The sequence below is a fragment of the Mercenaria mercenaria genome, chromosome 4 (genome assembly GCF_021730395.1).
Source record: "Mercenaria mercenaria strain notata chromosome 4, MADL_Memer_1, whole genome shotgun sequence".
In the NCBI taxonomy this organism is placed as follows: Eukaryota; Metazoa; Mollusca; class Bivalvia; order Venerida; family Veneridae; genus Mercenaria; species Mercenaria mercenaria.
The window spans coordinates 74,660,780-74,674,171 of record NC_069364.1 but is presented as its reverse complement, the minus strand read 5'-3'; the positions used below and the strand labels follow the sequence as shown (position 1 = coordinate 74,674,171).

Sequence of the window (13,392 nt, the reverse complement as noted above, 5' to 3'; positions counted from 1 at the left end):
GACAAGACGCGGTGTAGACGTTGATTTTACCTCGGCAATTAAGAGAAGTTTCAAGCCATGTCTGTAGTAACGAGGAGTGCTTGTAGACTCAAACATGTACCACTATGTAGGAAAAGATATTTCCACAACAGTGCGGTTAGGCTGTATGAACCTAAAATAGTAAAAGTCACTTTTCAGTTTTTTTGCAGTTTTTTTCTGAATATTTTATAGATCTACTGTACTGTTAGACAAGCCATGGAGGTAATATAGAGATGCAGTGCGGACGAAGGCACCTGTGCGGCACAGCAGCTTTGTTATCCTCTGATAAGTACCTGTCAATCAGTAGCAACTAGGTGTTAATCAGATATCATGTTGTTCCTTACGGAGTTAATCGAGTGAGACCAGATGAACAGCCGGAATAGTCCGATAACGGGATCGGGATGTTCCGATATTTTCTGTTTAGTAACTACCTGACACTTCAAATACACATTCTGACGACGTTTTGGAAATATTGACATCTTGGCAATAGAAGTTGACGAAACACACGCATTTTCATGTCATCCACAGTCATGCTATTATAATTGATTTACATCGAATTTGTTTTTTTTGGAAAGACTTTATTGTAAGTGTTACTTATGGCAAATAATGATTACGAAAACTAAGATTTTGAAGGGATTTTCTTTTCCAATGAATTAATTCAAGTAACAAGGCTGTGGAGTGATTCTGACAGTGGCTGGCCATATTGTCCACGTGAACACCCGAACGATAGAGAAATGATTAATTGCGAACATGTAAAGTGCGAATTTGAATGGTGGCAATATTTGTTTGCCAATTTGAAAGCTGAAACTTTACCGGAGAGTCCCTGGATATGTCCAGAATGTAAAGACAAGAAAGCTATGAATACGAACTTTTACTTTATAATAAATGAGATTATAACGTAATATTACTGACCTACAAATCCAGTTTAGCTGTACAGAGCGTATATGGATATTAAAACACGTCCTGTCAATACGCTTGTACATTCTAGGCGAATAAGTGAAATGCAAGGCAGATATTTAAAAAAAAATCATGTGCATCTTTACAGGCGCTGATCTCCAGATCGTGCGACAAAATTGTAGAAAAATGTTCCACTTTTAACAGTGAGATTTTACAACAGCTTCAAATCTGCGAAATAAATAATCAAATAAATAAATAGATATATAGATAAATACACGAAGAAGGTGTTTGGTAACTGAATAACTACTTAAATAAATAGAATTTAAGTTATATGAATGACTTACATAAACTTGTAATCAAGACCAATTATATAAAATATGCAGTCTAAAACATGGTCATTATTTAAAATGCTCACAACTGCTCACGTTTTTAATACCCAGTAAATGAAAATTTGATTTTAATTTTAATTTAGCATGTCTACATTTTTAGGAAATTTTAGGAAATCTAAAAGAATTTAGTTTAAAATGACTACATAGTAAACTGTAAATGCTTACTTTAATGAGTCACTGTTATCTGAAGAGTTACAATATCACAGAAACGAATGCTTTAAGAAGTAGTACATTTACTCTACCGATGAATCCCCAGCAGTGCGCATTGTTTGTATTAATTAGTTTCAAAATATGACACGTGCGCATATGTCACCCACAACTTCCGTTTTGTTGAAATTTTGATGCATCTGCTGATTTACGATAAAACCGCGGTGCCGCCCAGTGTGTTCAAAGGATTACGTTAATTACATGTGAAATGGTGATAATTAAGTGACTGTGGTGATATCTCTCGTAGGATTCTGAAAGGAGCTCAGCAAGGAACAACATGTGGTATAATAAATAATTATCACCAATTATCTCGTCCGCACTCCATCTATATTACCTCCATGGACAAGCTTACTGTCGCTGAGTGGCTGCTTTTTAATTTCTGACTTTTGCAGTCACAATATAAAACAAACTGTATAAGTCGGATTAGTTCGACTACTGTACTGTATGAATATGCTGCCATCTGGACAGACTGCTTTATAATAACAAACCGTCATACTTCAGTTTTAAAAGATTTTTTTTTTTGTAAATAAATAGTGCAAATTAAGTTTGGTTTGGAATTATGAGAATGAGGCATAGCATTAAATTTTCATTTCGCCTGTGCCCTCAACTTTCTATTAGGCCTACTATTACTTTATTCCAATTAACTAACTTGTCACGATCCTTAGATATACAGAGTTATTTTCATGTACTGATCATGGTATATTGCATAGGACCAAACTTTTGTATTGACCAGTATTGTCCATTTCAATGAGTGTTAATTTAAAGTAATAAAATTAAATCCTTAATGAATTTGAAATAAAGGCTAAAATTTTAAGAAGATAAATTTTTAAAGTATTGAATAAACTGATATTGAACAAAATGAAGCCTGACCAGGACACATTGCAAAGGACCAAAATTGAATCAATGAACAAAATTTTATGTTATTCAAATTGCTTTATTATTTTTATATTACAATAATTACAGCCTGTGCTAATATTTGAATCAAAGTGTTGAATATATAAAGGAGTATTGACCTCCCAAGAGTGACCACAGTATATTGACCGGTTTTAACCAGTATTGAGCGCCAGCCCGGTCAATACTCATATTGAATGGCTTTTTGCCAACATTGCCTAGTTTTGTAGTCAGTGTTACCACTGACCACTTTATCCACTCTAATGGTGCTGGTTGCTCCCTTGTTTTGCGCACAGTATCTAAAGTCTGTACAAGTAGGCCAAGGCTATCTGTATGACTGTCATGCTGATAATTTTCTTTATTGATGTGACTGATTTGCTGATTATTCAGTCATTGGAATAACCTGCTGATTATTTTCGTTATTGGCACAGTGGCAATTCCTGGAAACCATGTTTGTTGTTTTTGTCATGCGACCATACGTACTGTATACATCCTGCCTGTCAGATATTCATAGCACCAATTATTTGACAGTTTGTACCATGCCACCTTTTAATAAGATGAGAACCCACAACAGCATGCTATTATGAAGCATATAGTTATAATGTTAAATAATATATCAGTGATTAGAATAACAAAGATAATAAGAAAAGATAGAAACATGGAATTAAGGTATCAATAATAATCAAGTAATTATTATAAAATATCCAGGTATAAGCTTTAGATGCAGTCTTGCCTTCTTTTATATTTATTCATTTCTTTTGGCAGTTATTTGAATGAATGAATGAACAAACAAACAAACAAACAAACAAACAAACAAACAAATGAAATATTTAATTTAATTGAAAAAAAGCAGCGTGCAATATTACTTCTTTGGCAATGTTTCTTTAATAATATCTATTCTTTTAATGTATTAAAGAATTAACATGATGCTGATAAAATAGTGTTATAACAGCAATGAGCAATATACCTTATGCAAAAAAAGAAATGCTATCAACGCACCCATCATGTGGATAAGGATTCTAATTGGCATGGCCTTCTTGCGAATAAGGTAAATAATTGACACAACAGTCAGGCCAACAGACACTTCTGTACAAGGATAGTGAAATAAGCCTCTAGAGGTATGAGTCCAGTAACAGATACTTATATGGGCTTATTTTACCTCCTTGTATAAAACCTTTAAATACTGAGTATGAGTAGCATTTTCACATCTTTATAGTAAGAGTTACTATTTGATGTACATGTTTATAACTGGGTAATATAGTACATATAAGTCTGAGATAAAAGAAAGTAGGTGTATATTTGTTATATTTACAGGAAAGGTTTGCTCAGTGTCCTCCACGCGTGTTCTCAGGAATCCAGCCAACTGGAGTGCCACACCTGGGTAACTACCTGTGTGCTATACGAAAATGGGTGGAAATGCAAGAGCAGTATGACAGTATGCTTGTCAGTGTTGTAGATCTTCATTCCATTACAGTTCCTCAGGATGCCACTGAACTCAGGTAGGTAACTATGTGTTTAAGGTATTGGACCCGTAATAGCACTTGGCAATTACTGTATAATTACATACTGCCATTATGAAATTTGGCATTCTTGGTATATACCATATAGCTGAACGCGCATACAACTCTCAGTAAAAAGAATGCCAAAATCACATACGGAAAACACATAAATTGCTGAATCATCAGAATGTCATTATGGGTCCACTACCTTAAATGCATTGTACATGAATCTTCGCAATCACAGTGTACTTAGGTAGCTTTTACCATGACAACGTACTAGGTCAGGTCCATCACAGTACAAGACTAGTGTACTGTGAGACATTGATGTACTGAGATAGGTAATATTACAGTATGCTTAAGGTAAAGTAGATTGGCATTCTGAATTGTCCAACTTCTAACTGGTTGACTTTGAGCAGCATTTGAGGTTTAACTGATGGCAATGTATCCAAACTCAAAATTAATCAAGGTGCTTTCAGTTTATGTTTGTAAGAGTCCACTATAGGCCAGTGGATAGTGCACATGCTGTGCAAGAAGAAGTTTGTGGTTTCAAACCCTGGAGGTTGTACTCTTCCAATCAAGGTGCTGTTTAGTGTGTCTTACATTAATCAAACAATCTTATGGAAGTGGACAGAATGAATATTATGTTTTATATCTTGCACTATCTGCCAAAAACTAACCCTAATAGGCAACAGGTGGTGACTATAAATAAACTGTAATAATTGAATTTTGTTTGTATGTAATCAGTAATCTTGAGGGTTTTAATAATTTTCAAAAAATAATTTATATTTTCAGAGAGAATATTTTAGTGATGGCTGCATGTTTGATGGCTTGTGGGATAGATCATGAGAAGACAATCCTGTTCCAACAGTCGTCAGTAAGAGACTTTCAAATTACAAGTTTCTATATTTTATTGACAGGCATCAAGAGAATCTCTAGATCAGTACTGATTCTTTAAAAGATTCTTATTTAAAGATTTAGTGAAAATTTTCTGCACAGGTATCATCAAATGTACTAAGGGATTATGTAAAAAAGGTGCATTGTAATACAGTAAAAACATGTACATTTTCATAAAACAGGCCAATTCTAACATCAAACTGACATATTTGGTGCCATGCAGAAGCTGAAAAAGAGTGCTACCAGATTTTTTCTAACTTTATGATTTTACATAAAAGGTATTTCATAATACTGATTTTATCTTCTTGTTTATATGAAAGACATCTTAGAATTGACATAAGTTATAGCAGGACCTTGTGTTGATTTATCTGAACAATATTGATCCGTTATACACCACATGTAATAATTCACTTGGGCTACGCCCTCTTGACATTATTTTGCAGGCATATAACCTCTTTGTAGTTTATACATACGAAAATATGGTTCTCTTATATTATTTCTAAATTTAGAAATAACAAAAAATAAATGCTAGAACTTTGACTTTGTTCAAAATGCACAAAGAATACACAATATCGTTTTTTCAAAAATGAAAGTTTCTATAAATGAATAGTTAAAGAAATTCAAATGTCAGTAAATACACACCAAAGGCTGCTGTTATAAACTATAAAATTTTTTTTATATCTTTTCTAAAATCTGTGAAATTTTTGCGATAAAATTTCTTTTGGATAATACATTTTATGTAGGTATACTTACAGGATTTTGAAACAAAGAAATGATGTGTACAAAGATAAAGGAGAATTCAAGCATTTTTTGTGTCAATGAATTTATACCAAAGGCATATATATATATAGCAAAATACAATTTAAAATCAAATCATTATTTTAAAGTTTTTTTTGCAACACCTGTGAACTAGATGCTTTAAATTTATGATGAATACCATGTAATGAGTAGGGGATATTTGTTTGTTTTGAGTGAATATACTTTCTTACGTTGAGATGTGCATTTTGCAACAAATTTTAATCTCAGCGCAGGAAACAGCCGCGCGTAAACAGACATGACGTCAGACGTGTTGTGACGTTAAAAAGACGCACACAACATAAACTTCCATTTTATTTTATTTTTTGCTGCATAACTTTATGAAATTCTCATTAAGTAAAATAATTTGAATTAAGAAATATACTATAAAGAACAAAGTGCAACTGCAATTTTCATCCTGTTTTAAGCAAATAATTTAAAATTTATACACAGTGTACAAGTAGATCGGCATTTACAGTGAGTGATATGCAGTGAGTGATATGGATTATATCTCGCTGATAAAACACAATATTTCATCAGTTAGCATAAAATAAATAGAGGATATTTGTTTGTTTCAATGTAAGATTGAAAAATTTGTCAGGAGTGAACACCAGATGCAGTACTTTCACAAGTGACAAAGCCAAGAGTGAAAATGTAAGATATGATGTTTATGAGTGGAAGATATTTTGATGTTATATGTAAAACAAACACATTTTCTTAGGGAAGCATAATTAGTAACCGCTTCGTCTGTCTGCCTCTGTTCCGCAATTCTTGTCCGGAGTATTTCTCAGCAGCCACTGGTTGCTGGACTATCAAGAGGAGATGGGCATGTTATCTTCATGTTCTGGTCAAATGATTTTTCACTGAGTAATAGCCCTTTGATTTAAATTTTTTTTCAACATTAGTATACTATACTACAATTCTTTTCCGGAGAATTTCTCAGCAATCACTGTTTGGAATTTAGTGAAACTTAATAGGAAAATTTATCATCAAGAGGAGATGGGCATATTTTCCTCATGTTTTGGTCGGATGTTTTTTCACCGAGTTATTGTCCTTTGATTATTCAGCGATACAATTCTGGTCCGGAGTATTTCTCAGCAACCACTAGTTGGAATGCAACCTTCATAGGAAGGTCCATTATCAAGAGGAGGTGTGCATTTTATCTTTGTGTTCAGGTCAGATTTTTATTCACTGAGTTAAGGCCCTTTGATTATTTAACTATAGTATACTTAAGTATAATTTTTGTCTGGATCATTTCTAAGCAACCACTGGTTAGAATTTAGCGAAACTTCATAGGAAGCTTTACTATCAAGAGGAGATATGCATATTATCTTCATGTTTTGGTCGGATGATTTTTCTCTCATTAATTGCCCTTCCATTATTCAACATCAGTATACTATAATATCATTTCTATTCCGGAGTATTCCTCAGCAACCACTTGCTGGAATTCATCGAAATTTCATGGGAAATTTCACTGTCAAGAGGAGATGGGCATATTATTTTCATGTTCTAATCGGAAGATTTTTAAATGTCTTATTGCCCGTTTGGTATTCAACATAGTATACTATAGTACCATTTCTTGCCTAGAGTATTCCTCTATATCCAGTTGCTAGAATTCATTTAAACAAAACAGGAAGGTTCAATTCCAAGAGGGGAGGCGCATGTTATCTTCATGTTCCGGTCAGGTGATTTTTCACTTAGTTATTGCTTTTTGATTATTCAACATTAATTCAACATCAGTATTGTAGTACCATTTCTAGTCTGGAATATTTCTACGTGACCACTAGCTGGAATTCATTGAAACTTCACTTCCAAGAGGAGATATGCATTATTATCTTCCTGTTCTATTTGGATGATTTTCACTGAGTTATTGCCCTTTAATCATTCAACATGAGTAAAATATAGCACAATCATAGTCAGTAGTATTTCTCAGCAACCACTGGCATGAATTCAGCTGAAATTCATAGGATGCTTCACTCTCAAAAGGAGGTGCATATATTTTCTTCAGTGAAATGATTTTTCAATGAAATATTGCGCTTTGATTATTCAGCATTAGTAAATTATATGTGCCCAGTCAGTGAATTCCACATTTGTTCTTTTAATATGCAATAATCATATTTCTGGGAGCATCCGTCATTTTACTGATCTTTCTTGTTCTTTCATAATTTGACTTTATTAACCAGAAGACATTTTGAGATATTATTTTTCACTGTGAAAATACCAGTATATTCCACTCCAATATTTCATTAATTCACTGAAAAACATGTAATAAATCTTATTTCCAGGTTTCCTATCATACAGAGCTTGCTTGGATTCTGGGATGTTTATGTACACTACCACGGCTTGGAAGATTACCTCAGTGGAGGGTATTCATGATTTATAAACTCCTTTAAGTTTCAGTGGAACCAAAATGGTCAATATTTTTCCATATTGATGTTCAAATTCAATATCTGGTGTGTGACGTCAATTTTATGTATCTTGTCGCTTTTAAAAGTTCTTTTACGATGGTATTTTCAGTTTAAGTCGGGCTTAAGAACAATTTTATATCATTTTTAGCTCCACTTTTTGGAGAATAGGGGGGCTATACTACTCGCCCCGGTGTCGGCGTCTGCGTCAGCATCGGCGTGACCCTTCTTGGTTAAATTTTTTGGCAACCTTTGTTTTTCTGTCATATCTTTGTTACTATTGCTTATATCTTACTGTAACTTCACATAAACATTGTCCAGTATACAAACAAAGTATGTGTAGGGGCTGAGCCCATTATACCCAAGGTCAAGGTCACCAAGGTGTTATACTTACGTTATTTTTAAGGTTAAAGTTTTTCGGCAACCTTTGTTTTTCTGTCATATCTTTGATACTATTGCTTATATCTTACTGTAACTTTACATAAACATTGTCCAGTATGCAAACAAAGTATGTACAGGGACTTGGCCCATTTTATCCAAGGTCAAGGTCACCAAGGTCTTATACTTAGTTTATTTTTTAAGGTTAAAGTTTTTCGGTAACCTTTGTTTTTCTGTCATAACTTTGTAACTTTTGCTTATATCTTACTGTAAGTTCTCATAAACATTGTCCAGCATACAAACATAGTATATGCAGGGGCTAGGCTCATTATACCCAAGGTCAAGGTCACAAAGGAGTTATATTTGGAATTATTTTCATGTTAAATTTTTTCGAAAGCTTTATTAATAGACATATCTTTCGTACTTTAAAAGATAATGACTTAAATTAAAAGTATTTGTTTATAATCATCATCTGCATGTGTGGTTACATACCCCATAACACTAATTGTATTTTTGACAGAATTATGCCCCTTTTGTACTTAGACATTTTTTTGCAATCTTTGCTTTCTGGATATAACTTAAATGCAATATGAGATAAAGACTTGAAACTTAAAATGTATCTTTATCACCATCATCTGCATGTGTGATAACAATCCCCATAACTCTGATTTGTATTTTTGACCAAATTATGCCCCTTTTGTACTTAAATTTTTTTAACAAACTTCGTTTTCTGGACATATCTTTGGTACTATATAAGATAATGACTTGAAACTCAAAATATATCTTTACCATCATCATCTGCATTTGTTGTAACAATCCTAATGACTCTAATTTGTGTATTTGATAGAATTATGCCTCTTGGTGTATCTTCCTTTTATAGTAGAGGTCTCTTATTCAGACATATATTCATTTTACTGTCAAATCCCCGAATAGTGGAGCGCGCTGTCTTACGGACAGCTCTTGTTATATTAATTGTAAGTATAAATGCTTATGTAATAAAAAGGTTATTAGATTTGTTGCAAACGCATTGAGAAATATGCACTCATTCTTTCCCGGAATAATATAGCACTCCTAAAGTCTCGTAATAATTCTGCTGCAGAACCTATAAATATTGTTTGTCAAAGAATAAAGAATACTTCTAATAAGAAATAGAAATTAAAATAGTTCGGCTTTTAGATGTATGTTTATTTAAGCTTTGTCTGCCTGGTTAGCATAATAGGTAGAATATAAGACTGTGAATTGAAAAATTGCAAGTTTGACTTTCGGATGTCAAAGATATTCTTTATGATGTTTGGACAAATGACTTGTGTCTGAGATCATTCATCTTCCACCATTGATTCATGTGGAGAAGTTGGCAGTTACTTGCTGAGAACAAATCAGTACTGGCATATAATCCAGGAACACTGACTGGAAATGGTATTATACAAACAAACAATGTTTGCTTGATTTTGAAAAAAAACCCCCAAAAACTTGAATTTGTTATGTAACAGTCAGTGTCAGAGTGATAAAACTGAGCTTATGGGCAAGCCTCAGAATACTACCTTGCCATTGAAAATTATGCCTTGGTTCATAACCTTGGACACAAGTAGACTTTTCTTCCCAAAAAGTAATACATATGTCAGCATTAGTATTCTATAGTGCCACTCTTATCCAGAATATTCCACAACAAACCTTGGCTGATATTCAGCAAAAATTAATAGGAAGCTTCACTCGCAAGAAGAGATGTACATTTTCTTGTGTGTGCATTTTCTTTACTTACTACTTGCAGGAGTTCTAAGACAAGGTACGTGCTCAGTCAATGAATTAAGCTTTTGTGCTTTTTATATGCACCAGTCATATATAGCTTTTCATGTAACCACATTTTACAGGAAAAATCCAAGACAGTGAAGGACCCTGGAATTGGGCTGTTTACCTACCCCATACTGCAGACAGCTGATATACTGTTATACAAGTAGGTTAAACCAAAAGCTTGATTTTGAAATTGACCAATGGCATTATGGTATATTAGGACTGGCTTCCAGTCTATATTTTTTGTTCCTTGCGGTTGTCAGTTTTGATCTTGGGATTGATTTTCCGCTGTCTCTGTTTTGTTTCATTATGTTAATAGTGAATACTGTTTGTGTTAAAGCAGTTTATTCACAGATAAGAGTAATAATTTTCAGTACCGTATGCTTTACGTATTACACGTCTGACGTGAAGAAAATGCAAAGAAAACTCCTCTGGTATTGAATATTTGTAAATTTTCATGCTGAAAATAGATTTTATTTGAAAGAAAAAATCATTTTCCTACATACCTAATGGGCGTTTCTGGTGTTTCCACGGGTGCTGGTAAATGCTGTCTTACTCACATGCTGTAAAAGAACTACATATATGCAGCCGACTTGTGCTGTCACACATTTTTATATTTTTTGTGGTTGTAGGTTGTAGGTGCAGGTGAGGATATCGTGCTCTTAGGTAATTGTTTATGTGGTTACTCAGTAAAGACTTGCGTTACCTCTTAACTTTACTCTTTAGACAGATATTCTAGTCTGCACCTACAACAAATGAAAGAATTTTATATTCTTGCCTACCTAGCAGGGAAAGTATACATTTATCCGAGCACGCGCAGGGGATAGATATTCCTGTCTTTCCCAAGGGAAAAACCTTGTCTAAAATAGCGTGCACTATGGTGACGTCACATGGTACTGGTACCATTGTGACGTCATAAACTTTATAAATAATGTCAGGAATTACCAAAACCTATTTGTCTCCACGATCTATTTTGAACATGATAGGCAAGAAAAATGATCTAACATGTCTGCCTGTGTAAGACGGCTGTTTTCCCTACCCTCGGGACAGCATGGATAAAAAACCTCGCTAACGCTCGGTTTTCCATTCCACACTGTCCCTCGGGTAGGGAAAACCCCGTCTTACACAGGCAGGCATGTAAGATCCTTATAGTCTTTGATATAATATTATGACTTTCACAAATTTAAAAACACAAAGAAATATCTATTTTGTTTGGCATAAAATGTTTAGTTCCCCATTTTTTTTCCTCTTTACTATAAGCATACATATTTTGTATCAACTTTGCAGAGCTAATGTGGTACCAGTTGGTGAAGATCAGATTATTCACCTTGAACTGGCGACGGATCTTGCTAGAGCTTTCAACAGGACATATGGCATAATGTTTCCTTCTCCTGAAGCCCTAATAGGTACTTTTTCTCTCACTGTTTACAATTAAGGTAGTTCTGCATGTTTGGTAATAGAGAAGTCATGATGTTACATCATTTATTCGGGGTACATAGAATAAAGGCTGGAACCAGCGTTTAGAAAGGAAAAATCATAATACTGATAAATGTCATCTTCTGTGTACATTTATTTAAAACAACAACATTTTTTTCTTTCTAAAGATAAAAAAATGAGTGCAGATATGTTGACATGTGAAATAATTCTAAATAATGCCAGCTGTAAGATCTGCTTGAAATTTGCAGATCTGTAAAATCGTATCTTAAAGATAAGAACACAGACCTATACATTTTATTTGGTCACGTTACAGACAATATGTTGATTGTGAAAAATTCCATCAAAATCTACTCTGTAGAAAAGATTTCAGTTTGCAAAAATGTCATTAAAACTGTGATTTTTCCATAAATACCAATTATAAAAACTGAACGAGGTCCAAGCTTTTCAAATCATTGGAGTGAAAAATCAAACACACCATCTTGTCTTTTTTTTATTTGTCTGTATATTACAACTTTTGTTTCCCATTTCAGGTGATGTATCAAAAGTGAGAAGTTTAAAGGACCCAACATGTAAAATGAGTAAATCAGACGTAAATTCTATGTCGAGAATAGACCTTACAGATTCTGCCGATCTGGTCCAATCAAAAATAAAAAAATCAACAACAGACTCTGTTTCAAGGATATTAACGTATGACCCTGAGAACAGGCCTGGTATTTCCAACTTGATAGATATACATTCGCTGTTGACCGATACAAAACCGGAGGATATAGTCCATCAGTGTAAAGACCTCAATAAAGTTCAGTATAAAGAAAGGGTGTCGGAGATTATAAATGAAACTATTCAGCCCATCAATGAAAAGATGACAAGGTTGTTGAATGACAAACATTATTTACATACTGTACTAAAAAAGGGGGCTGAAAGAGCATCAGAGATAGCAGATAGAACTATGACAGAAGTTAAAGATTTGGTTGGATTACGATAACATTAAAATAGCTTTTAAAGTTCTTTTTTAAAAAACTTTTATGTGCCTCCTTAAAATGGTATATAGATCTAACCTTGTTTGTTCGTCTGTCCATTTAATGTACATAAAAATCATTTATGTCAACTCCATCATTCATTATTTGAAGAAACTGGTTCAGATTGCAGAGAATGATGGTCTCCTATGGAATGTATTTGTACCTAACAGAGAATTATTTAAGAGACCATACTTTAAAGGATTATAGTCTTTTGTTCATTTATTTTTGCAAAAACTTTTATGGGCAGATTAAATTTAAGGGGATGGAGGTGCACACAGTGTCCAGTGGACACTTTTCTAGTTTTAAGTGAGGGTAGTGTGTTGCAAAATTACACACCTTGTTTCCCCCCGATACTTAAACTGTGATGCAAAAAATTACATGCCCAAGACTAATTCATTTCAGCATTATTATTTAGCGTCTCACATGTATAAAAACTGTACATATTTAACTGTATAAACAATTCATACAATGCAATAAAGATAATACAGTGTATTTTATATAACCAGATGAAATAAAATTATTACACTTAGCAAGACATATTTAGATATTTTCAGATCAAACTTTGCACAGGTTCTTAGAGAACAAAATTCTGTGAAAATACTTAAAACACAGAAATGTTTAACCAGAACTATGGTAACTGTCTGATGCACCATGAAAAAAACATACTACAGAAAATGTAGATCACACAGTAGTCTTAAAACTTACTCAACAAATAAAATACATTAGTCCAAATACCATACTTTTCACAGAATCTGCAGATATAGAAACATTTATATTT

The 13,392-nt window shown here is 33.5% G+C and overlaps 1 protein-coding gene across 3 annotated transcripts in view; it reads left to right on the top strand.

Annotated features, from left to right (window-relative positions):
• LOC123552158 (tryptophan--tRNA ligase, mitochondrial-like) overlaps window positions 1-12,816 on the top strand; it is a 45,794-nt gene extending 32,978 nt beyond the window's left edge. For 2 of the 3 annotated variants that reach the window (XM_053541700.1, XM_045341587.2), the window contains exons 2-7: window positions 3,717-3,901; window positions 4,694-4,775; window positions 7,876-7,956; window positions 10,242-10,324; window positions 11,449-11,567; window positions 12,129-12,816. In XM_053541700.1, the coding sequence (XP_053397675.1) occupies window positions 3,819-3,901; window positions 4,694-4,775; window positions 7,876-7,956; window positions 10,242-10,324; window positions 11,449-11,567; window positions 12,129-12,580 (900 nt within the window). In that variant the 5' untranslated portion in view covers window positions 3,717-3,818 and the 3' untranslated portion in view covers window positions 12,581-12,816. Of the gene's footprint in view, window positions 1-2; window positions 160-3,716; window positions 3,902-4,693; window positions 4,776-7,875; window positions 7,957-10,241; window positions 10,325-11,448; window positions 11,568-12,128 lie in introns of those variants that run through there. The other variant, XM_045341586.2, reaches the window with a different exon arrangement.
• The last annotated feature ends 576 nt before the right edge of the window (window positions 12,817-13,392 follow it).